Raw genomic sequence first — 26,127 nt, forward strand, 5'->3', positions numbered from 1 at the left:
CCTGAGTGCTGGGACACTGGCATACCACTGCACCTTGGCCCACAGGTTGGTTGGTTGGTTGGTTTGAATTTAATTTAGTTTTTTTAAATTACTTTTTAGGTTTTGTTTTTAGTTTTTTATTAATTTATTATGTATACAGCATTCTGCCTGCATATATGTCTGCAAGCCAGAAGAGGGCAACGTATCTCATTTATAGATGGTTATAAGCCACCATGTGTTTGCTGGGAATTGAACTCATGACCTCTGGAAGAGTCAGCGCTCTTAACTTCTGAGTCATCTCTCCAGCCCCCTTGGGGGTGTTTTGGGGGTGGGGGTTGGTTGGTGTGGTGGTGGTTTTTGTTTGTTTTGTTTTGAGGCAGAGTTGGAGCAATATTATTAATGAGCTCCTTCCTGTGTTAGCTTTCTGTCACAAAATAGCTGAGATAAGCTTCAGATAGGAAAAGATGGTTTGGGATGGCGGTTTCAGTTCTTGGACTCTGCCCTCTGGTTCAGAGGCAGCCTGTGGTAGAATAAAGCTACTTACTTCATAGTGGCCAGGGAGCTGACAGATAGAAGCAGGGTTACTAATATCTCAAAGCCACACCCTCAGTGACCTCACTTTCTTCTTTGGTTTTCATCACCTACCCATAGTGCCACAGGCTATGTCTCTTTACCATGGGACTTTGGTGACATTTAAGATCCAAACCATTATAGTCCTCTTCTTAGGTAAGACATCTTGTATATGAATCAGAGGACCAAGAGAGGAGAATGTTGCTTACTGTCACACTGAAAAGAAAACATGCTTCCTAAATCTTTTTGCCTGGATCACTAACAATGCCAAAATTAGCCCTGAAGTATAAACAAAGACAGTGACAACAAAACCAATCGCTAGCACCGGAGAGATGGCTCAGTGGGTGAAGGTGCGTGCTAAACTTGATAACCTGAGTTTGATCTTCAAAACTCATGAAACTCCTACAAGTGATCGTTTGACCTCTACATGTGGGCCATGGTGTGTGCACACATGTACACAGTAGGTGGATACATAAGTGTATTGAAAAAAATTGCTAAGCCTTTTCTTTTGGGTAAAGTCACTGACCTCTGAGTCTGTTGTTTATTCCTTTATAATGGAGTAAGCAGTTTTCCTACCTACCTACCTCACAGTTTTTCTTTATGTGTATGTGTGTTTTCCTTGCATGTATGTCTATGTACTATACATGTACAGTGCCCAAGGGATCCAGAAGAATGTTGAAACTTCTGGGGTTCCCGGTGGTTGTGAGCTGCCCTTAGGGTGCCAGGAACGGAACCCAGGACTTCTGCAAGATCAGTCAGTGCTCTTAACTGCTGAACTGTCTCTCCAGCTCATCTCACAGATAGTTTAAAACCAAAAGATAATGTGTGCAGAATTGTTTTATAATCTTACACTTTACGAAGACAAGGCTACTATCCAGTGGTGCCATTTTACTTTATTCTCTTGTTCTCCTCTGTCCAGTGGAATGAGATGAGTGAATTCTTTTAGCCTCTGACTTTATATGTGAGAATTGACAAGGGCATTTTGTTTTATTTTCCTGGAGCTGGAGGGTGTGGTAGAAATAGAGGAATTATAATTCTGTTTCCTTAGTACAAGGAAACCTCATTGTGTTAAGTGTAAAATCTAGAGCTCCCTTTACGTGGGACGTGGAGAAAGGAAGACTTGGTGGCACATCAGTCATCCAGTAGGAAGTAGAGAGTGGGAAGATTGTAACAGGTCTGTCGGATTTGGTGAGAAGTCACATTCTGTGCTTTATCGACCAGGTTCTCTTGTGCCTCACTTATTGTAAATAATGTTCAGGAATGTCAGAGGGAAGAGGTAGACCCACAGGGGTGGCTTCCATTACAAACTACTGAACCAAAAGTAAGAAGAAGCCTGGCTGGGCGTGTGGCTCCAGTCTTTAACCCAGCTCGTAAGTGTTTGTCAGTGAAAGATTTTATTACAAAAGGAAGATACCAGGGCTAGGGAAAGGCTAGGGATTAAGAGCACACTTTCTGCCTTTGCAGAAGATTCTCAACCCTAGTGGATCTGTTGCCCTCTTCTGGTCTCTGCAGGCAACTGCAGGCACATACAGGCATCTAAACATAAATAAAAGAATCTTAAAATGAAGACAGTGCAATAGTTGTGTAAGTTCACAGCTTTCTTAACCCTCTGAATTAAGAAGGAATAAAGAACGCTGTTGCTCTTACTATGCTCTCTCGATCTCTTGATCCCTCTGTCCCCTCGCCCCTTCCCCATTCCCTTCCCCCTCCACGTGCTCATGGCCAGCCTCTACTTCTCTATTTTCTCTACCTCTCTCTGCCTCTGCTACCCTCTTAACTCCCCTCCTCATTCCCTGAATAAACTCTAATTAATATATATATGCTGTTATTTTTCCTAGTGGTGGATCCTACTGCTTGCTTTGAGGTGAGGTCTCATTTATAACCCAGACTGGTCTATAATTCATGGCAGTGCACATGCCCCAGCCTTGAGTGACGTGGTAATGGGTGGGTACCAGCACATCTACTTGTTTTCTGAGAGAACTACTTGTTAAGCATCATGTAGGTTAGTTTCCAGGTCATAGATACGCTTGGCCTTTCAAGCAGCTGGAGTGCACTACCATGCCCACTCACTGTCCTACCTACCTCTTGAGACAGAGTCTCTTGTATTCCACCCTGGCCTTCTTAAAGTATCCCTTTTCCTTGGGAGTTACTGAGGAGCAAGGTGGTACTGCCTCGCCTGTCAGTGCTTTTCAAACTTTTTTTCCCATTCTTCAAAGGTATTTCTAGTTAGCATACAGAATAGTGGGTCTCATTATGACATGTTCATACCTATAACATTGTATTTTGCTCGTCTGATCCCACAGTACTCTCCCCTTCATATTTTAAATTTATATAGCTTTCTTCTGTACATTTTTTTGTAGCTTAGCTTATCACTTTGCAGAGCTAGAACTGAAGCTGGTGTCCTGTGCCAACAATACTCTGGCTTTGTGCATCATATATTTATAACCACACACACTTGAGCCCAAGGCCTCCTGCGTGTTGGGTGAGCACTCCGCTGATCCACCTCCAGCCCTCCTAGTCTAGTGCTTTTATCAAAGCTCTTTCCTTTTGTCTTCTCACTTCTTTCTAAAATGGCTATTTGTAAGCTCATACTAGGTAGTAGAATGTAAAGTGGTTAAGGACAGAAGGTTGAGTAATTCCAGTTGACTTGTTCTACACCTCATAAAAACAAGCAGCCAATTTTTTAAGTCAGTTCCAGAAAGCCCTGGAAATCTTTAAATACTATAACACTAATTTAAAAAGCATCAGGAGGCTGGGCAGTGGTGACACACGCCTTTAATCCCAGCACTTGGGAGGCAGAGGCAGGTGGATTTCTGAGTTCGAGGCCAGCCTGGTCTACAGAGTGAGTTCCAGGACAGCCAGGGCTACACAGAGAAACCCTGTCTCGAAAAAAACCAAAAAAAAAAAAAAAAAGCATCAGGAACCTGCGCCTTCCAGGGCTCACACTGTAACCTCTGAATGTTGACCTTTGAATATACAGTTCATTCTGACTTAGCAGGATTAGTGTATGAGAACCTGTGAACCTGTGCATTTGCCCACTGAAACCGTCACAGCGGAGTCTGGGTGAAGGGGTTCCCTGAGCAGTTACTGTGGGCAGTCAGCCAGTTGGTAAAATTTTTTAGCCACACTGACTCTCAAATCGTAACATCCTGTTAGAAAATGTGGCTGGGTCACTAGGTATTAGAATAGATGAAATACCTAGTGTTTATACATCCCACTGTAATGACTGTAAGAGGTTTTAGGGCCCAGGCACTTGTCCAGCATGCTGTGAGGCCTTAGGTTCAATGTCTAGTACAGTCCACAGAAGGGGAAGGAAAAGAAAGGTGAAAGAAAAAACTCAATTTGAGGTTACCTTGGCAGTTATAGCCGGGTGCAGTGGTTCACACCTGTAATCCCAGAAGAGACGGAGCTCACTAAGTTTAAGGCCAGCCTGGTTAGCCTGCACTAAATGTGAGACCCTGACTCAAAACTAAGTTTGGGGCTGGAGAGATGAGTCAGCAGTGAGAAGCATTTGCTGCTCTTGGAAAGATGTAGCACCTACAACTCTGTCACTCCAGTTCAAGGGGGTATGGTACCTCCTGACCTCTACCTGCTTCTGCACACACATGGTTTGTGCACATACATTCAAGTACACACACAATATCCAAAAAACAAAACAAAACAAAAAACAAAAATCAAAGAAGCTTGAACCTTTTCAGGTTCTGCTTTCCCTAATATTCTGGATTCCAAAGATCATGTGAACTGGCCGAAAGTGCGTTTTCCTTCACTCCCTTGTTTTTTGTGGATTCATGAGGTTCTGTGCTGAACTATTTTGAGACGAGATGGAAATTTGGGATGTTAAAGCACTGGGCAAGACTACAGCTGTGTGTAAAACAGATCCTCAGATGAGGGTGGTGTGTGTTTTCATCACACATGACTCCTGTTTGATGTCCCTGTTTGGATTTGGCCAAACTTAAAATTCTTGGAAGTTATTAGACCAGTATAAATCTATGAGGAGACAGAACTAGAAAAAAAAAAAAAAAAAAAACAAAACCCCAAGTATTATTTGACAGTATATACACAGATGTACTGGGCCCTCACCCCACATTAACTGAAGTGACTAAAATCACAGTGCTCATTTTATTAATCCTATATGCTTTGGCCCCTGCTAGTTTTCTTCTTTCCTAAAGGCAAACCCATCACAGGTTTCTACAAGTAGAGGACACACCACCAAGCCTTTAATCCCGGCAGAGGGAAGCTGCCAGTCTAGGCAACATGCGATGCTCTCTCAAAAATAACTCACTACCAAAAATGTTATGAAGGGCTCAGGAACAAAAAAAAAAGATAGCTCTCGTTTAGTTGAACTATTGTCTGTGCTTTATGGAGAAGGAACTGTGGGCACAAAGGGTAAGTTTCCTCCTCTTCTAATGCCTGAGAGAGACGCAAGGCAGACATGTTCCATTGAAGTCCTACCATATGAAATGATTTGGATCGGCAGAGTGGGATGAGGGCTGGGAATACTCCTGGTACCCAAGTCAATAGCTATAGTTGATCCTTGCCCCTTTTCTTTCTGTTGGGTTAGGAGGGGTACAGAGGCTCTAAGGCTTTTTGGACTGCAACAATGACAAGTTAGTAGGTCTTTCGCTTCCACATACTTGGGGAAACCCTCCTTCCTCCTAGATACCGAACAACCTCCGCAAAGGGGAAAAGACCAGTTAACTCCCTGATACAGTGACTGCAGGTCTATCATGTCAGGGATAAGGGATAAGGTGGGAAGCAGGTAGAAGCTCTCTCTGGGGAAAAGCGGAGCTCCCTCTACTGGAGGGGGATGGGTGAGGCGAGGCAGAGCAGAGTCTTTCGTGGGTGGGGTTAAGGCGGAGCATCTTCCGATAGCCCCGCAAGGCAGGACTTCCTCTACAGGAGGCGAGAGGCGGAGTTTCCTTCTTGGGTAGGGCAAAGCTAGGGCTTCCTTGGTAGGGGAGGGGCGGGACTTCCTCTGTGGGGCGGGGTTAGGAGGAGCATCTTCCGTGAAGGGGCGGGGCTCCGCCAGTCTCCCTGGATCCCTCCATTGCGCATGGCACGTTGCGTACCTCCCTCCCAGCAACCGGCCTGGCGGCAGCGCGGATACAAAACTGAGGAGGCGGAGCTGAGACGGAGTCGGTACTGCGCTCTGACTCCTAGACCAGGTACCGGGTGGCGGGGCCGCCTGGTGCGCTCCCAGGGCCAGTTCCTCTCGCCTGACGCTGAGTCCATCTCCTTGGGGGTGGGCCTCAAGAGGCCATCCCGGCTCACCCTCGCTCTCCTCTGGCCCTCATTTAACCTGGGTTCTAGGTTCCCGCATTGGGGTTACAGCTTGAGAGCAAACTTAGGCTTGGGCCTTGCTGGGAAGATGCTGAGCGGAGTTGCCGGACCGGAGAGGCTAGCTCCCGCATGGCCTCCCCACCTTTTCCGGAGCTTCCAGATGGGTTTAAGTTCTCATATGGAAGCAAGATCAGGGCTGTCTTCTTTGGTCAAGACGAAGAGCTTCTAATCGTCTTGTCTTAAGTGTCCCCAGCAGTTTTGGAGACCGAGTATGGTGGCTGAGAATGAGCACGACAGAAGGGGAGTGGCTAAATAAAACTTCATAATTTAGGAAATAGCTAACTTATCAACTTAGTCTTCTGCTAAGACCGTAAGGTACTTCAACTTGATCCCCTTCTCCCAGACTGTTGGAATCGGTCTTACTGAAATACCCGTTGAGGTCGAACCATGTTCCAATATTTGGATGGGTCTTCATGAACTAGTTGATACCTTATCCAGAGATACCCAACACCTGATCCTGACTCAGATCCTTGAGAGGTGATAACCAAATTTGAGACTGTGGGCGTGGCTCAGTGCCTGAGCTCTTGATTATCCTTAGTGAGGACTTGCTTCTCATTACCAACACTACCAAAAAGAAAACTGTTAACTTGCCTCTGCCTTAGTAAAGGAACTTACTAGTTTAGCCGTTAGTTATAGTACTGAACTGGTTAACTCTCTTCACCGTTTAATTAGGTTTCTTAGAAGAAGTTTGGCTGTGTTTATAGTTGTGAACTAAGACATGAAGTTTGGAGGACCAGTGATAAAAATAGAGGAAAAAAAAATCAGTCAGAACAAGTGAATTCTCCTGTCAGTACCTTTTGTAGTGGGAGAGATAATGACACAATGAATAGTGTGGTTAGGTGACTGGAGAGGTGGCTCTGTGGATAAGACATGCTAAAGTTGCAGTCTCCAGCACTCATTTAAAAAGCCATGTGTGGCCATGAGTCTGTGACAAGAGAAGCACCAGAGCTAGTGCTGGCTGCCAGCCTGTGTCCAGAGTGGTAGAGTAGAATATGCAATGTCTCTTAGCCTTACCAAGCATACAAACAGGTACACATACATACATACACACAGACACGTATATATACACATATATACATATACACACATTGGTAAGTGTAAGAGTTAATGTGAGAGCCTGGCATGAGGGCACACATCTTTAATCCCAGCACTCAGAAGGCAGAGGCAGACAAATCTCTGTGAGTTCAAGGACAGCCAAGGCTGCATAGAGAAACCCTGTCTTGGAGGGAAAGCTAAGGTGAGGAATGTAGGTGGTCAGTGGGAGCTGCGTAATAGGTTACCTGAGGTGATTACTGAGTGCCAGCATTAGACCGGACAAAATCGTGGCAGAGTCTTCAGGCTACTCCCTGTCCTTTCTTTTTTTCAGAAGAGACTGTAGCCAAGTGTGCTGTTGTATTCCTGGTTCTCCTGTCTGCTGAGTGCTGAGATTCCACGTATGAGCTACCATCCTCAGCTTTGGATTTCTGTCACTTTTACAGCCTTAGCTGTTGACCTTTTAAATCCATAAAACTATCTTTAACCTCTTTTTAAACATCAATACTGCTTTTCTCACAAATTGCCATCCCCCCTTCTTGGAAGATAGAATCCTTCTCAACATTAGTTGAACTTTCAGTATTAGTTAAACTTGAATTTGGCAAAGATCAATAGAGGAAGACACCTGACGTGCACCCCTCCTACACACCCTCAATATATACTCTTATACGTACACTAAATGGATACATATTTTCATTTCTCCTTCCACTAAAGCCACCTCTACCTCCGAGCTTTCCCATTTCTGGCATTGGCTCAGGGGCATAGTAATCATTTTTCCCGAACACAAACACACATCAGCTATAGAATAGGTTCCCAGGTAAGGTATTAAGTCTGCAGTTTTCAGTCAGGGACTACATAACCACATATCTAGGATAGTTTGTAAAAGATAGTCCCCAGCCACACTTGGTGCTGCAAGCCTGTAGTCCTAGCTATTAGGAGCATGGAAGCAGAAGAATCAAGTTCAAGATCACTGTCAGCTACATAGTGACTTTGTGTGTAGGAGACCCTGTCTTAAAGCAAATTGTCCAAAGGGCAGAGAATGAACTGGATAGCTTGGGATGGTGCTGTAATTGCTTCATAATTCATTCTTAGCCATTCCTCTGTTTCCTGGTGTTACCACTGCCACAGACTCCAGGAAAGTGGTTTTCTAACCAGCTTGCTTTTCTCTGGGCTATTTTTACCCCTCCCTTTCTTCATTCCTTCAGATACTGACATTTCTTGGACTGTTCTTCCAAACAAGATTTCTCAAATGTTAGTTAATACCATGGTCCACATGGCAACATTATTGTCGTTTCCAGGGCGTGAGTTAGAATTTCCCAGCCCACTCCAGATCTTCTGAACTGCAGCCTGCATTTTCACAAGATGTAAGACAATGCTTAGACCACCACTGTGAATCAGCTTTCTGTTCAAAGCCTCCCGTGCCTTTCCACTCCCTGCTAGTACAGCCATGTGCTAGCATGCGTGGACCTCATGCACTTAGAGAATGTGCAAATGGCTGATGTTGCACAGTGAGCAGTTACTTAGTGTTACTGAGTGACTCCTGTGTGGCATGCGATGGTACGGAAGTTGGTGATGCACCTTTGCACAAGACGGAGCAGATTATCTATTATCTACTTACTCTTTGGCTTGGAATTTCTGTTTTCTTTAAGTCATCTTTGATATTCAAGGCCCACTACCACTCAGCTGCACTTTTGCTGAATTCCATAAGAAGTTGCTCATCCCTTGTCGGTTTCCCCGTCCTGTTTGTTGGTGTGCATCCCACTTCCATAACCAGTTAAGGTCGTCCTTTCTGCTTTCTGGAATGTACCGTATATCTTACAGCATTTGTGTGTGTCAGGTAGCAGGGCCCTGATAGAAGGATATACATACTTGAGGATGATGAAGGCTGCCTGGTTCTCTTTCAAGGCCTGACACCGACATATACTCTGGGGTTTTAAGACAAGTTAGAAGTGCCACACCCTTTTCCAGGTTTAATGTCTAAACCTCTACATCATAGCCACTCTTTCAGGTAAAGAAAAATAAAACTGAAAATATTTTTTTCTATACTAGGGATTAAACTTAGGGGCTTGGGCCTGCTGGGCAGGTGCTACACAGGTCAGCTCTTCCTAATCTACACTTGTAAATACGGGCCACCCTAAAGTAGATTTCCAGTTTGGGCAAAGTGTATAGGATTTAGTCACACTAGCTAAAACTGAGGCCCCATTCTTACTTCTGAGAACTTCAGTCCTCTCAAGTACTAGTAGAGTTTTAAAAATAAGTAACTGCTGCTGTAAATAATGAAGCTGTATGCAGGATGGGGTGTGCCTCAGTGGTAGTGTGCTTGCCTGGTATGTGTAAGCCTTTTGCTGGATCTTGAGCACCACAAGTCAGCAAATTATAAGGCTATTTCAGTACCTGTCAACTATGAATATTGCTTTGCCAATGTATTGTGGTAGTAAATGTTGTTGATAAAAATGGATTTATGTTTTGAATGACGTATCCATCCACTTTATCCTTCCACTGTAGTTTTGTATTCTAAGGATATTTGAAGCAGCCTAGTGATCTTAATGTCACACAAAGTAGAGATTGTTAAAGTATCTTTTCTTCGCCTGATGTAATTGTTGCCTCCAAGGTTTACTGCTAACCTAGGCCTAGTCCTGGAAGTGTCTAGCCTCCGTGTAATCTAATCTAGGCCTAGAATGTTTTCAGCCTCTGAGACTTACTGCTGAATAAGCTCACCCTTTCTATCTCTTTCTGAACTCTGGCTGGCTGGTCAACCCAGCTGTTCTGGCTCAAAACGCCTGTCCATCCTGACTGATTCAAACCAGCTTTTTTCAGCTTCTGATTGAATTGCTTTGCTTGGCCTCATACTAACTCTGGCAATCTGTTCTAATCTTCTGGCTCCTCATTCTCTGACTCATTCTGTTTTCACCGCGGTTTTCTCTCTGCAACCTGTCTCTGTACAACTGTCCCAGTAAAACTGCCTCTTCCCTCCCTCTTCCTCTCTCCGTGCTGCTCCTCTGTACAACTGTCCCAGTAAAACTGCCTCTTCCCTCCCTCTCCATCTCTCCCCGCTGCTCCTTTAAGTCACCTCTCTTCCTCTCTGTTTTCCTGAGAGCTAGGCATAATCCTTCTCTGTCAGATCTTTCTCTGATTCGTCACTTTGTCTGCCACTCAATTAGACATCACTTTCAAACATAGGTGTTTCCTTTTACAAACTAACTTTACCTTCATTGTTTGTGTTTAAAGGTATGTGCCGAGGGCCTGTCTCTACTCCACATGGCCACAGTAGCCATGTTGCTGGATTAAAATCCCTCTACGAGAAATAGAAAAGGAAAGTCCCTCAATATTCAGATGAATGTCTATGTGTTTTTAGATTGGTTTTTTTTTTCCCTTGATCCAGGATCTCTTCTGCAGCTAAAATGGCCCTAAACTCTTGATCCTCCTGCCCCAGTCTCCCTAGTTCTAAGATTACAGGCCTTTGCCATGACACCCAGTCTGCTATGCAGTATTTAGGTCTAAATTTTTGTTTTGTTCTGTTTATGTGTTTATTTTTTGACACGGGTGATGTAGCAAAGGCTAGCTTCAGTGTTACAGATAGGCAAATATGACCTTGAATGCCTGATCATTCTGGGATTAGAGGTATTCGACGACACACCCATCTTAAAAATGTTTTTTTCTTTTGTAGAATCCTTAGAATCTTTTCAGCTCACAGTTACGTTATCAGTAAGTAGTTTTGTACTTTCAGACAGGTGCAGCTGGCATGTCTGTAATCCTAGCCCTTAGAGTCTAAGTCAAGAGGATTGTTTGAAGCCAGCCTACATAAAGGACTTTGTCTCAAAAATAGCGGTGCTGGTAGCTCACAGGTGGATGCCTGCCTAGCATGCCCAAGGCCTCTCAGGAGAGAGAGTAGAGTCACTTCAGTTTACTGAACATTTTAACTCAAACTAAAGATCACACCTGTATTTACAATATTCAAATTTCACTAAAGAAAAAAATTGTTGGGTAGGTGTGGTGTCACAATCCCAGCACTTAGATAGGCAGATAGAGGAGAATCAGAAGTCCAAGCTCATCGTCTGCTGTAGTGAGAGATCACCCTGGATACCCAAAGCCTGGTCTCAAGAAAGAAAGTGGGGAAGCCAGAGAGGTTTATGCTTTAGAAACTGTGCACCTGTAGCTTCTGCTGCCGCCTTGTACTGGGGTCGGCAGATGCCCCTGTCAAAAAGAAGTTTAAGTCTGGTACCTCTGGCTTTTACTTGCCTCTCTCCAAGTGGAAGAAGTTTCCTGCTGTTCCTCTGCTGCACCCCACTTCTTCCCCACCTTGTCCTGCATTCTCTCAGCAGTCCTGCCGAGTGTGGAGGCCACCCTGGCCTGCAGTTCTCCAGCCTTCTGCCTTAACCTCTGAGTCCTCAGAATATAGGAATGTACTCCGTACTTCTTTTCTTACAGAAATGGCAGCTTCACAATGTACTTGGCACAAATATATTGAAGTTTATTGTCACTCAGCAATCTTCTGAACAAATACTAGTTAGCGAGTTGTATGTCTGGTATTGTGCCTTGAATGGTAGACCAGTAGTACGTTTTGTTCAACAAATCTAGGCTGGGGATGTTGCTCAGCAGAGTTCCTACCTAGCGTCTAAGAAAACACCCAGCTCTATCCGGAACAACACATAACCCAGGTGTGGTGCACGCCTGTAATCCCAGCACTCAGGGTGTGGAGACAGGACTTTCAGGAGTCCTCTACTTTGTAGAGAGTTTGAGACAGCCTCTACCTGGAGGAAAAATATTTCTATAAAAAACAATTTAACCAACTTTCTTTGTTTCTGTTTTCCTTTTAGGTTTAAGTTTTTGAAGTTGAAGTAGGTCTACACAGTAGGAACCCATGTCTTTTCTTGTAAGTAAACCAGAGCGAATTAGGGTGAGTGTTCCCAGTCTTCTGGCTTTCTATTTGTCTTTTCTGAAAAGTATTTGGGTTGATATCACAGTGGGTTGTTTTGTTTTATGTGACACTCAGAGTTGTCTGGTGGAAAAAGAAACAGGAAGGTAGTTTATTTTATGAATCGATTGGTCACATGTTAAATGGGTTGGGATTTTTCTATGTAGTTAAATAGTTGATAAAGATCTCTTTGTTTCTGTTTCTCAGGGATTTATGTTTTTAAAATCAGTGTCAGACTGTAGTTACTAGAACACATTTCTAAATATAATCATGAAGAGTCTTTAAAATAAACTCAAAGTATGTACTATACCTTAATTTTTATCAGGGACTGGTGAGCTGACCCGGCCGGTCCTGGTGCTTGGTGCTGAGCCTGACAGCCTGAGCTCAGTACCTAGGATCTACACGGTGGAAGGAGAGACCTGACTCCCGTGTCCTCTGATCCCCACATATACACCATGCACACACATAAGACCTTGTACTCACCCAACAGGGAGATGCCATGATCATGAAGGTGGTGTCCCAGGTGAAGACTTAGCACTCAGATGTGCTGATCCCTGTGGTTTCCCAAACCTCAGAAAACTCAGCTGTATACTTTGTGGTAGTGGGGAACTTGGTTCCCACGCTCTCTTATAAAAATTTTAGGAAAAAAAAAAATCATTTGATTCACCTTAAGGACAAATACTGGATTTAGCTTCTTTATAAGCCAATTGACTTCAGTACGTAAGGGCCTCTGAGCTGGCTCAGCAGGCACAGATGCTTGCTGTCAAGCCTGGAGACCAGAGTTCTATCCCTGGGGACCCCTATAGTGAAAGGAGAGAAATGAATCACACATGTTGTCCTCTGACCTCCACATCTGCATCCCTTCCCCCAACAAAATAAATAATTAAAATTTTCTTAAAGTATGTTATTTCTTTTGTCAAGTACTTAATTTTAAAATGATTATTTAAAGATTTTAATCATATTTAATAAATTTTTATTATTTTAGTTACTTAATTTTTAAGGATTCTTAAAATTGTAGTTAAAGATTTCTCATTTATGAGAGATGAATTTACCACTCTCAAATATTAAAGCACAAATTATCCTTTGTAGTATAGTGTATAGAAATTTTTACATTAAATTTGATTTTTTAATTCATAAAAAATTGTTACAGAGAAGGACAAAGGGACTTTATAGTATATATACTATATGGCTTATTTTATATTTTATATATCATATAACTTATTATATATCATTGCTTATTTTATATTTTATATATTATAAAGCTTATTATATATCATATAGCTTATTATATAGCTTATTTCAGAATGTTCTCTAGTCTTCCCTTTCTTGTGTATACAAGTCTAAAAACAGTTACACTGTAAGGAATACACTTCAGTATTAATTAAGAGGAAAAGGTAACTCACTCCTTAGCCTGAGCTCCACTCAGTGGAAAGAATGTCTCCATGCCAAACTTTAACACCAGTCATGAAGTGAAACAGAGCCTGGATTCCATTGCTTTTAAACATGAGCTGCATTCCTATTTTAACCTGTCCTGATTAAGGTGAACCAGACCCCTGATTTGTATAATGGAAACCTAACACTCGTCTGAAATGGGCTGGCGAGGTGCACAACGATTGTGCTAGTTTAGTCCTGTGAACCTGATAGAAGCTAAGTCTCGGGTTAGAAACCCTTGTAAATGTGCAGCCCCAGCAGCCTCTATGCCCATACAGAGTGACAGAGAGGATGATGTGTCCTCAGTGTGAGGATGACCTGCGGACAGGAAATCAGCAGGAGTTCTGTTTGAGAAAATGGGAACTAGAGTGGGGAAGGGGCGAGGAGAAAGTGCTGGGCTGTAAAGATGTTCAAATACACGGTCTGCATGTGAGAACATGTCAGGAGGAGACGCATCCTCTGTACAGTCAATAGATGCTATTTAAAAACAACAACAAAAAAAACAAAAAACAAAAACACCCAGAACTTGGGAAACTGAGGAGGGAGGATGAAGGGGTTTAAGGCAGGCGAGGCTACAGAGTGAGATCCTGTCTTAAAAAGGTAAAAACCAAACAGAAGAAGAAAGCTTTGTCAATTAAAAAAAAAAGTATGGAATGTGCAGGGTCTCATTTTATAAACTAGCAGAGGCTCGTGAAGAATTCTTTTATTCATGTTTTTAATATGTTGAATTCTAGAAATGGGCATTGACAATCCAGAACTTTTAAGGTCTAACTGTGAAATAAACAAGATGGAACCAAAGATATTTTCTGTCTAGGAGAGAAAACAATATTCATTATTAGGCACAGTTCCACGTATTTCCCCTCAGTCACATTTGTGAACCAATCATCATTTTGTATAAGGTTACACTAGAGAAAGGATGAATCTATTGTTTGTAGCCAATTTCAAGGTCTTTACTTTTCCATGAAATAGTCCTATTGTACTGGTTTTAAGTTTTTGTGGGGTAGTTGTCTTGTTTGTCTCTAAAGGCTGATAGGTACTGTGTTGTGGTTGAGAAGACATACTAATTCTCTTTGGGGTTTTCCTCTTTAGCGGTGGGTCTCGGAAAAGTTCATTGTTGAGGGCTTAAGAGATTTGGAGCTCTTTGGAGGTAAGTACGGAATGGCACTTAGCCACCATTGCAGGGCCACTGCCACCGTTCTCCTGCTGACTGCATTCGTTTATATACCTTAGCAGTTGGAAGAGCCATTGTAAACTGTGTTCTTACATTCATGAGGCTTCCATGTTTCCCAGATCTACAAGTGAATCAAGCAGTTGTCCTTAGCCTGTCTTGATTGTTAGAAAGCAAGTGCAGTGGTTAAAGGCCTGCACACTTCTTAGTAGTATTTGTCCAGCTGAAACACATACATTAAATTAAAATTTTCCAAGGTCTCTAAGGCAGGCCTGGTGGTAAAAACCTGTAGTTCTGGATACTTGGGAGGCTGAAACAGCAGTGTTCCAAGTTCAGGGCCAGCGCTGGTAACTTAGTGAGACCCTGTGTCAAACTGAAGAGTAAAAGGCCAGGAACACAGGTCAGTGTGCAAAGCGTTAGCAGGGTTCAGGCTCTAGTCTGTCTGTCTGTCTGTCTGTCTGTCTCTCTCTCTCTCTCTCTCACTCACACACACACACACATACACACTTTAAAAATAAAACAATAGGTCAAGGCAAATATAAAAGTGATATAAAAGTCCTAGTTGTATTGATCCATAGAGTTGACTCATGTTTTCGTAGAAGAAATTGTGAGACTTAATAGAATTAAGAAAAAAAAATCTGTCAGAGCAAAAATACTAATGCCCTGTCATAAAACCTATTGACTCGTAGGCTTGTGCTGTGAGGTTTAACAGGCACAGACATTCCTGGTTGGCCCTTTTCAAAGTAAGGCCTTTTGGAAATGATGATCTTGGTTCAGGGCAAAGAAAAAGTTCTCTCTGTAGAAACAGTAGTAGTGTCTGGGCATGTTGTCACACACCTGTTTGTAATTCTAGCACCTGAGAGGTTGAGACAGAGGCAGCAAGAGTGTAAGGCCATCTTGGACTACATAAGGGAATTCAAGGGCAGATGGGCTGTATAACAAGACCATCTCTAAAAACCAAAAGATAACAACACAACAGTATAGTCCCAGTCATTGTTTCAAGTATAACAAACAAAAATTATTACAGTATAAACTAATGGAACAAAAATAAAAATAAGTTCTGTTAGTAGTCTCTTCTTCTTCCCATCACTAATGGGAATAAAATGCTTTAAACACCGTGGCTGATGAGATGGCTCAGTGCGTAAAACATTTGCTTTGTCTGAGTTCAGTGTCTGGAACCCATGTAAAGGTAGAAAGAGAACCAATTCCACAGAGTTGCCCTCTGACCTCTGTACATGGACCACGGCACATGTGCTCACACACACTAATAATTTTTTATAGAAATTGTTTTAGAAATTCAACTTAAAATGAATTAGTCACAAATATTGCAGAATATGTGGCTGAAGTGAACTGGTGTCTTTGGATACCTGGGGTTTTGTTGTGGTTTAGTTTTCTTGTTTGTTTGAAATAGGGTCTCACTGTATTGTCTTGACTGCCTTCAAACTCAAAGAGATCCCTCTCCCTCCTGAGTGCTGGCCTGTAAGAAACATGCCACCATGCCTGGCCACTGGTTTCTGTGACAGCATCCTAGTCTCTGACCTGAGGTGGTAAAGAGATTGTTCTCCACATGGTCTAGCTTAGTGTAGCCAGGATTACCCAGGCTTGCACAACTCGGAAATTGCCTTCTGTCAAGAAAATTGAGATGTATTTCATGTAACCCCTCACTCGGCTTCTCCCTTTTGACTAACTGCAGTAAGCAACTGCTTCTGTTTGTAAACAAGAAAACTGCTGTCTGCTGCTCCCTTGAAAAACCAAGGCCGAATCACTCTCCTTTAATCCTCTATAGCTAGGTAATCAGCTGCTCTAATGTATTGAATGAAAGGCATTTTCCTTGGTGACTAAACTTTCTTCTCTGATTTGCTATAGTTCAAGGTACTTAGAATTGTATGATTTAAGATATTTGAAAATGTATAAGTAGCCCTGTACTTTACGGTGGAAGACCTTTAATGACTTTTTCCTGTGCTGGGTAGATGTAACCCAGGGCCTGGCATGTACCAGGCAGGCCCATCCCACTGTATATACCTCCAGCCCCGTGTTTATAATAGAGTTATTTCTATTACTTTTAAAGATGGAAGAAAAATCAAGGGACACAAGAGATTTGTGAGTAGGAGGTTGTTTAGTTGTCCTGTGATTTGTCTGGTTTTGCTCCCAGCAGCTGATGCCCAAAGCTACTGCAGTACTCAAGTTCAGAATCCATCGCCTCCTCTGACTGAGCATCGAGCTGGGAAACAGTACCTTAGACATGTACTGCTTTGCTGAAATGTGTGTGCCTTAAACCAACCCCCGCCCCCAACCCACACACACTTCTCAAAAAGCAGTCTAGTCTCTACACTGCTCAGAAGTGGACCACAGGGCTGCTCAGAGGTTAAGAGCACTGACTGCTCTTCCAGAGGTCCCGAGTTCAGTTCCCAGCAACCACACAGTGGCTCACAACCATCTATAATGTGGTCTTCTGGTGTGCACTCATACACACAAAATAAATAAATCTAAAAAAAAAAAAAAGTGGCCCAGTGACTTTGAAATGAATTTTGGAGCCTGACACAGTGAGTCATGACTGTAGTCTTAGTACTCTTGAGGGGCTGCAGCAGGAGAATTGCCACAAGTTCCAGGCCAGCTTGAGCTATATGTGAAGGTACTGTCTCAAAAAAGGAGCAAAGACCAATGAGAGGCTCAGCGGTGAGGGCACTTGCTTCGAAGCCTGGGACCCACGTGGAAGGGGAGCACCTTCCCACAAGCCGTCTCTTGTCTCCACACATGAGTGCTAAGGTTTTTTAAAGAAATTTTCAGAATAAACAAATCTGGGGACATGGTAGAGTAGGTAGTTGCCCAGCCTGAGCAAGGTCCTAAAGAACAAGGGGAAGGAAAAAAGTGGGGTGCTGGTTCACAAAGTATAAGGCCCAGAAACCAGCACATTCAAAATGTACTGTGCTGATGGTAAGTAAATGTGCCCAGGGCTATACTGTGGAATAGGTTGACGTTCACATGCAAGTCGAGAGGCTGCAGTGGTCTCACTGCGGGTCTGTGTATGTGTATAGCACTGTGATGACATACGTGGTACTGCGTCTGTGTGTGTGTATAGCACTGTGATGACATACGTGGTTTCTATTATAATTGTAGTCTAAGTGTGATCGTTGCTGTTCTGAGTGTGAATGTGTCTTCCGCTAACAACAAAATGCCAACAATGGATTTCTCTACCCCAGAGCAGCCTCCGGGTGACACTCGGAGAAAAGTAAGTGGCTTTCTGGGCTCTGGCCCTGTGGCTGCTGCATGAGATGCCTGTGCTGTGCTGGCTCGTCCGCTGGCTCATTCGTGTGCTATGTTTCTGCTCTTCTGTTTTCTCAGCTTGAATTGAAGTACAATGTTTTTTTTGTTTTTTTGTTTTTTTTCTTATTTTACTTGTGATGCTTCAGGTTTCACCCAGGAAAGAGTTTATTGTGTATTTTAAAGAGCAGAAAAGTCTCATCTAGGGACTAAAGTCTCGTTCCCCTTCCCCCCTCCTCCTCACTCACCTCTCCCTTGCACTTTAAAATAAGTTCATCAGTTTGAAATTTCAGTCCCGGTGGCACTTCCTCATCGGTAGACTGTCAGCAGCAAGTTTCAGTCCCTGCAGAAAATACAGATCTCTCTCTGGCTCATTAGGCAGGACCTCAGGTCTCCTGCTGTAAAAACAAAACCAAAACTCAAAAATACAAAAGAGGCTAGGCCTACAATGCCTGTGATCACCCTACCTATAGCTCAGGAGTTAGTGCATGTCAGACATGCATAAGGCCCTGAGAGCCACCCTCCATACAGGACTGAAGACAACAGCCACAGCCAGGCCTGATGGCAGGCACATGGCTGCAGTCCCATCCCTTGTGAGGTTGAAGCAAGAGAAGGGCAAGCCTGCCTTAAAACAAGAAGCCCATGAGATGGTTCAGCCGGGAGAGGGATTGGCTGTGGAAGCCTGGGCAGCAGAGTGAGGAGCCAGCCTGAGTGAAGGTGGAAAGAGGGGACTGATCCCACGGAGTTAGCCTGACCTCCACACAGCCATTCCTGCTCATGTACACACAGTAGAAAAACCCAAAAATGTTAAACTCAACCGTTCTCCCTCCCCCAAAACCCATACAAAACAGGGACTTTTTTAAAAACTGGCACAAGCTGCAAGATTCTTGCTGTCTTCCCTCCACTTGTGCTTTATTTTCCCCAAGTAAATAACACCATATGTGCACAGCTATTTTGGAAAACACGAATCATTGGCCAGAGAGAGAGAGAGAGAGAGAGAGAGAGAATGAGAATATGAGCACACAGTGGTGCCTAGGCATAGTGGTACACACCTGTGTTCCCAGCACTCAGCACTCAGGAGGTTAAGGCAGGAGGATTACCAGTTTGAAGGCAACCAGGGTTGTTAAACAGTGAGACCCTGAGAGGTAGGGGAGGAGGATGGGAGCTGGGAGGGATTAGAACACTTGGCGGCTCCCTTTCCCTTTCCGTGGGTTGTTTTGTGGGCAGCTCAAGGCTGAGTAATGGTGCTCAGGTTAGTTCTCACTGAGCTTACACTGTTGGCAGCACCTGTCCGTCAGCCCCATGTGTTTTCATTCAGGAAACAAACAAAATACCACAAAGAAAGAAAGGGAGCTGGGCGGTGGTGGCGCACACCTTTAATCCCAGCACTTGGGAGGCAGAGGCAGGAGGATTTCTGAGTTCGAAGCCAGCCTGGTCTACAGAGTGAGTTCCAGGACAGCCAGGGCTACACAGAGAAACCCTGTCTCAAAAAACCCAAAAAAAAAAAAAAAAAAAAAAAAAAAAAAAAAAAAAAAAAAAAAGGAAGAAAGAAAATGCTAATTATATAATTTTCCTGTGCTCTCAGCTGCTGATGCTCTATCAAAAACTGTCCTTGGTGAAATCTGTGGCTAGTTGAATGTGTTCATTTGGTAGTGTTTCATAAATATTATATTTTCTTTGTATGCTTTTTCGGGTTTTATTTTAAACAGTGCTACTGTTTTATGATCATTTCTAGGTATCAATGGCTTATTTTTTATGTTTTTAAAATGTTTCAAAAAAGTCAAATGCTTTTAATGTTATAGAGACCTAAAGAAGAAACTAACAGAAGTAGTCTTTTCTTGAGCAATTTGAAATCCCAGATTACACTGGTATAACTATGCTGTCCTGTGTTTAAGAAGAATGAGCTAAAAATTCATCCCTTTGCTCTGAACATTGACTTTAAAAATCTGGGTGAGTTTAATGAGTTAACCCTGTTCTGGTAAAGCACAGGGTTGAATTCACTGACTTTGGGCTTACCACAATCACAGCTGATGCTTCACCCCTTGCTGACAAAACCAAAAATCCTTAGTTTAAAATACCACATGAACAGTCCCAGAAGTCTGCTTCTTCCTGAGACTTCACAAGCCAGACCTCCGTCATCCGCTCCACTCCCAGCATTATCTTCCAGCCTAGACTCCAAAGTCCTTCAGTCTCCCACCAAGACATGGTTCTGTCTGTCACAGCAGTCCCTCTGACCCTGATACCACTGTCTTAGTTTGCTTTCTATTGCTGCGGTAAACACTGACTGAAAGCACCTTGGGGAGGAGAGGGCTTATTTGGCTTACGTATCCTGAGTGGCAGCAGTCCATTGAGGGAGCCTGGAGACAGGAACTGAAGCTGATGCCATGGAGGAATGCTGCTTACTGGCTTCCTCAGGCCTTTTGTTGTAGCACTGATGACCCATGGGTGGTGCCACCCACAGTGGGCTGGGCTCTCCCGCATCACTCACTAATCAGGAAAATTCTCTACAGACTTGTCTACAAGCAATGTAACGGAGGCATTTTCTCAGTTTAGGTTCCTCCAGATAACTCTAGCTGGGTCCAGTTGACAGAAAACATTCAGGACACCCCATCTCTTATGTCAGTAGTAGACCAGACATTTCGGGGATCCTTCTGCATTTAAATCCATCTTTGGAAACCAGTTCAGATGCACAGTGCATCTCAAGTCTCTGTGGAAATGAAGCTGTGCAGGTGATCTAAAGGAGGGAGGGTATCATCAGTAACTAAGGTTTGACTGACCTCAAGTTACCCAAAGAATATTAAAGTATTTCCGTGCTGCTTACAAAACGTTTCCATGTTTCAGTGTGCTGGCTTTGACTGTAGACTAGCCAGAGGGGAAGGCTTGCTTTGGGAATGTTTGTGGTGAGGCAGGAAGGCCGCAGCCGGGTAGAGTCTGCAGCAGCCTCTAGGCTAGCTCATTTGCAGTCCCACATTTTCTAGTTCCAAAAAAACTGGTTGCTAAAGGTTACACTTTCATTTTCTGTACAACTAGGTTGGAAGGATTTAACAAAGTTCCTAAGAAGTACTTGAGCCTTTCCCTGCTCAACAAGAAATGCCATAGTCGGAGCCCAGTGGGTAGTGTGTCTTGTATGCTTCCCTGCCAGGAAGTAGGTCACAGGTAATAAAGGACCTTTCCAGAGAGAACTGTTAAAATACCTAACATCTTTAAAAGTGCATATAGTAAATATTTTACTTTGAGGACTCAATTGTTCTTCCTTATCTGTTTTTTTTTTTTTTTTTCCTAACTAGAGGAAGTTTAAGAAGTTTGGAAATCCAGAGAAAGCTTTAAACTTAAAGCACAAAGCAGTTAGTTACTTTTCATCAAGGATGTATAATGTTACTCGATTTAAAAAAAAGCAGACAAAAACAAAGTAATACTTTCTTGCTGGACGGTATCAGGCTCTGGAAAGGTGCTTCAGGACCAGTGTCACCATCACTTTGAGCCCTCTTTCCAGAGGAATTGGCATTCGCCCTACTGTCTGATTCTGCAGGGAAGATGATAGGCAGACAACATCCCAAGTTCCTACTTTGCTTTTATGATTTACGATGCTTTAGGTTTGTCCACTATTATTCTACTACTACAGGTAATACAGCAATGACCACAGCAGACAAAGACCCTCTCATGTTATAGTGGACCTGACAGGAAATAGATTGCTCAACTTTAGCAGTGACTTGTGTGAAGAATGTAAAGCAGTGTAATATAATAAAGTGATTGGATCTGACTCTGCTTTGCTGGGCCGGGTCATCTCTGGAGAAATTACACTGAGACCTAAATGATGACCATGATGAGAAAATGATGGATGTGTGTGTGTGTGTGTGTGTGTGTGTGTGTGTGTGTGTGTATGTGTGTGTTAGTTATAACCAAAGGGGCCAGCCTCAGCTACATAGTGAGTTTGAGGCTAGTCTGGGCTCTATGACACTGTCTCAAAACAAAACCAACAGCAACAAAAGTCAGTGGGGACAGAAGTTGTAGCCAAGTATGAACGCTCCAGTTGAAGAACCCAGAGAGATTGCTCAAGGGTTATAAACACTTGCTGCTTATGGAGGGCCCAGGTTCAATTCCCACCACATATGTGGTGACTCAGAACTTCAGTTCCTGGGAATATGGCTCCCTGTTCTGGCCCCTACAGACGTTGCACACACTTGGTGCACTTACATATGTGCAGACAAAACACCCATATAGATTGTCTTAGTTTGCTTTCTATTGCTATGATAAACACCATGACCAAAAGCAATTTAGGGAGAAAATGTGGTGCTTGTTTTATCTGACCACTTACAGTCTGTCACTGAGGGAAGTCAGGGCAGGACCCTGGATGCAGGAACTGAGAGAGTAGTGGTTACTGGCTTGCTCAGCCTGCTTAGTACCTGGGCCTGGTACTCCTATGGCAGTCATGAATCAAGAAAGTGCCCTAGACTTGCCTACAGTCAACCTGATGGAGCTGTTTGCCTCACCTGGGAATCACTCTTCCTAGATGATTTGAGCTTGTGTCAAGATGGACAGAAAACTAACCAGGACACAAAAATAAATAAATCCTAAGGGGGAAAGTTTTCCAGATGAGATGATTAAACACAGGTTCACTAAGATTGAGACATGCTTTGTTTGTGTGGGGAAAGAGACTGGTCAGGGAGATGAAGTCAGTGAGGTAGCTAGATCTGATAGCAACCCATGGGCTTTCTGTGACCCAAATACTGTCATTATTGAGAGTAGGAATATTCAAGTGGACTGGCAACGGGGCTTGGTAGGTGAAGGCACTACTGTGCACACCCAGTGACCTGACTTCAGTTCTCAGTTCTCCCAGTTAAAGGTAGGAGAGAACTGACTCCACAGAGATGCTCTCTGTCCTCCAAAGTAATACGCCTGCACACCTACACATGCACAGTACACACAAAGTAGTAAAAATGAAACACACACACAAAGCCACGTAGGTACTCAGAGTGTGATGTGAATGGTGTTCTGGAAAGCAATGTCATTGTCTCATAAAGTTGGCTGGTCACGTGCTGCTCTGTGACCCGGTGATTCTTTCTATTTGTTGCCAGCTTTACCCAGGAGACATAGTCAAACATGTTTAAAGCAGTACAGCTTGTCATAACATAGTTGGAGAAGAGCCCAATCCCATCAGTGTTGGGGTGGATAATTTGAGATATATTCCTCAAAGGAATAATATACAACAGTGAAAGTCAGTGAAACTATAACTGAATAGAATATTATGGCCACGTCTTGGAATATAACAGATGGTCCATTTTGCTCAACTAGAGTCCTCTTAGTGTCTCTCTGTTTCTCTTTGTTTTGAGACCAGGTATTACTATGTAGCTCTTGCTATCCTGGAACTCAATATGTAAATAAGGCTGGCCTGGAACTCAGAGATCTTTCTGCCTCCTCAGTGCTGGCATCAAGGTGTGTGCCACTAAGCTTTCAGTTCACTCTTGAGTGGTAAGTGGTGAGGGAGGCAGATCCATTCTGCCTTCTTATGCAGATAGGCATTATTAATTATTGTGAACCAGATGGACTCAAAGCATCAGTCAGCAGGACACTTGACCTGGCAAGGGCCTGGTCCTTGTCTGTGTCACATAGCATGTTCTAATTTCTTAGCCGATCGTTTGCCTCCTGGACCCTCGCTTTGGTTATTGAATGACAGTGCTACTGTGATGCGATACGCCTGTGATCCCAGCACTAGAAGGCAGAGGCAGGACGACTGCCATGTATTCCAGGCAAGCCTGGGCTACATAGTGAGTTTCAGGGAGCCAGGGGTACTTACAGTGGTGTATGCCCTGCCCTAGCACTCAGAAGTTCAAAGACAGGCAGATCTATAAGTTCAAGGCCAGCCTGGTCTACGAAGACTTTGTCTCAAAAAGGATGTATCTGTTCTGTTTCTTCATCTAGCTCGGGGAAGGAGGATCAGATCCAATGTAAATGGGCTCTGAAGAGTGTATGGTAATTAAATGATGCCAAGCACAGTGGTTTTGGGGGCTTCTCTGTAAAGTCACAGCCTTGATGACTATCCAGGTACCACCTGTCAGAAGAGTCTTAGCTTTTACAGACAATGCTGACTTTTGTGTGTTTACGCTTTCCTCTGAATCAAGGCCAGGTTTGTTTTTATTTTGTTTGGCTTTTTGAGACACGGGCTTCTGTAACTGACACTGGCTTGGAACTCCTGATCCTTCTGCTGCCTCCTCTAGGATTACAGGTGGGCACCAGCACCCCAGGCTTGAAGCCAGGTTTATAACCGTAGTGTACCACATGGGGAGCTGGCCTCAGATTTCTCCATTACAGTTAGACACACCTGAAGAAAGAAGGTTTGAAGATAGAAATCCTCTCCCCAAGTCAGAAAAATGCATTTGGCCCTAAAGGGAAAGCAAGCCTGTGAAAGGAGAGCTGTTGCTCCACATCCTAAATGGCAGATATCCAGCTTCATCCCCAACCTTCTAAATAAGTGGTTCTTTGCCTTTCTAAGGCTGAGATCCCCTAATACAATTCTTCATGTTGTGGTGATTCCCAACCATAAAGTTATGTTGTTGCTACTTCATAACTGTAATTTTGCTACTGTTATGAATCATAATGTAAATCTGATATGCGACCCCTGTAAAAGAGTCCGTTGACACTCAGAAGCGTTGTGACCACAGGTGGAGAACTGCTCTACAGCAAGATTGCAGGTCTGACCTTTTAGAATCTTGCAATTGGGCTTTAAAAAAAAATGGACCCTAATGAAGCAGAAGACATAGAGCCCTGTATCTCCCTACCTGCTGGCTGCTTTCGTGTGTCTTTCTCCCCAGCCAAGAACTTGATAGACTTTAGCAGTCGGTCACTGGAGAGGACAAGCAGAGTAGCAGTTGACTGGGGTAGTTGTCCTTGCTTGTAGATCTCACAACTCTTGTTCTGCCAGGAGTGCTGACTGAACACCGGTATGCTGTGTTCCTCTTCAGGCAGAGCCAGCGGTGCTGCTTTGGCATCGTCGGGTTGCTGTGTGTGTTGTGGAGCCGAGGCTCCTCATGCATCTGTGACTGCCTCTGCCCTGCTCCCCACCTCCGTTTCTCAGTTAACCTCTTTTTCTTTTTCTTTAGGCCAATGAGGCAAGCTCAGAGTCCATAGCATCCTTCTCCAAACCAGAGATCATGAGCAGCTTTCTGCCAGACGGCGGGTGTTATGAGCTGCTCACCGTCATAGGTAACTTCCAAGGACATGCTTACCTTCCCGCCACAGCACCCCCAGCTATCTGGGAGGGTTCGTGGTGACAACAGGCTTCTGTGGGTTTCTTGTGCTGAGTATGGGAAGAAGTCATTCCCAGGAGGCCATAGTCTGCTACAGTGATTGGCTGAGAAGGATGGATGGACAAACCTAGAAATGTCAACTATGAAAACTGTGTCAGCAGTGAACTTTGTAACTAGACTTGTCTGCTGAAACGGAGTTCCTTTTTCTTTAGAGTAGACAGGTCTTTGTGGCGGGTTTTTTGTAAGTCATTCCTCTTTTCTCTCAGGCAAAGGGTTTGAGGACCTGATGACAGTGAATTTAGCCAGGTACAAACCAACAGGAGAGTATGTGACAGTACGAAGGATCAACCTAGAAGCTTGTTCCAATGAGATGGTGACGTTCTTGCAGGTAATGACACATGGGTGTGGCCCTTGGAGGGAGGCCCCTGGCTACATGGTCATTACTCTAGGGGTCTCTGCAGGGAACTAACGTGGGCCATGTGAGAAGTCCCGAGGCATCAGTGAGGAATCATAGCATTTGACAGTGATCGGGCCGTGGCACCACTGAGCACAGCTGTCTCCTCTTCTTGAAATACTTCTCTTTGTTTGTTCTGCATTTTTCAGAGAGGCTAAGTAGTATGCATGGCCACAAGCACAGCAGAGACAGAATCAGTCCCAGGAAGTCTTGGTCACAGCAGGTCCACCTGCTCTGCCACCAGTGGCCATTTTTTGGCCCTTGGCATCCTGTTTGCTGCAGGTGCCTTTTGGTTTGACAAGCAAGGAACCTCCCTCTTTTTAAACTGGTGTAGGAACTGAGTGGGGGTGAGATTCCTTGTAGTCCTATGATACCAGTCTGTGTAGCATCCAGCATGGTGTGGACTCAGAGTGTGCAGCTCCTGGCCTTCCTTATGTGTAATGTTCTCCTCAAGGGATGCTCACCCGACTGTGCTGTCCAACTCTCCTGTTCATAGTCACTAGATGGAGCCAGTACCAGAACCTGAAATTTCTCTATTTTTTACTTTTAGTTTCTTTTGAGATAGGGTCTCATGTTCAGTTTGGTCTGGAACTCAGGTATCCCAGGCTGGCCTCACACTCATCAGTCATCCTGTCCCAGCCTTCTAATCCCATGATTCTCAACCTGTTGGTTTCAACCCTTTGGGGTGGTATCAGATATCTTGTTTATCAGCTATTTACATTACAATTCATAG

General features: G+C 43.8%; 1 protein-coding gene across 6 annotated transcripts in view; it reads left to right on the plus strand.

The window, feature by feature from the left end:
- The first annotated feature begins 5,529 nt into the window (after window positions 1–5,529).
- Window positions 5,530–26,127, plus strand: part of Strada (STE20 related adaptor alpha) — a 29,253-nt gene continuing 8,655 nt past the window's right edge. The window contains exons 1-6 of one of the 6 annotated variants that reach the window (XM_034506685.1): window positions 5,544–5,714; window positions 11,739–11,818; window positions 14,357–14,414; window positions 17,636–17,664; window positions 24,794–24,896; window positions 25,207–25,328. In XM_034506685.1, coding sequence (XP_034362576.1) covers window positions 11,783–11,818; window positions 14,357–14,414; window positions 17,636–17,664; window positions 24,794–24,896; window positions 25,207–25,328 — 348 coding nt within the window. In that variant the 5' untranslated portion in view covers window positions 5,544–5,714; window positions 11,739–11,782. Of the gene's footprint in view, window positions 5,715–11,738; window positions 11,819–14,356; window positions 14,415–17,635; window positions 17,665–24,793; window positions 24,897–25,206; window positions 25,329–26,127 lie in introns of all 6 variants that reach the window. The other 5 variants (XM_034506686.2, XM_034506690.1, XM_034506691.2 and 2 more) reach the window with 5 other exon arrangements.

The sequence above is a fragment of the Arvicanthis niloticus genome, chromosome 6 (assembly GCF_011762505.2).
Source record: "Arvicanthis niloticus isolate mArvNil1 chromosome 6, mArvNil1.pat.X, whole genome shotgun sequence".
Classification (NCBI taxonomy): domain Eukaryota; kingdom Metazoa; phylum Chordata; class Mammalia; order Rodentia; family Muridae; genus Arvicanthis; species Arvicanthis niloticus.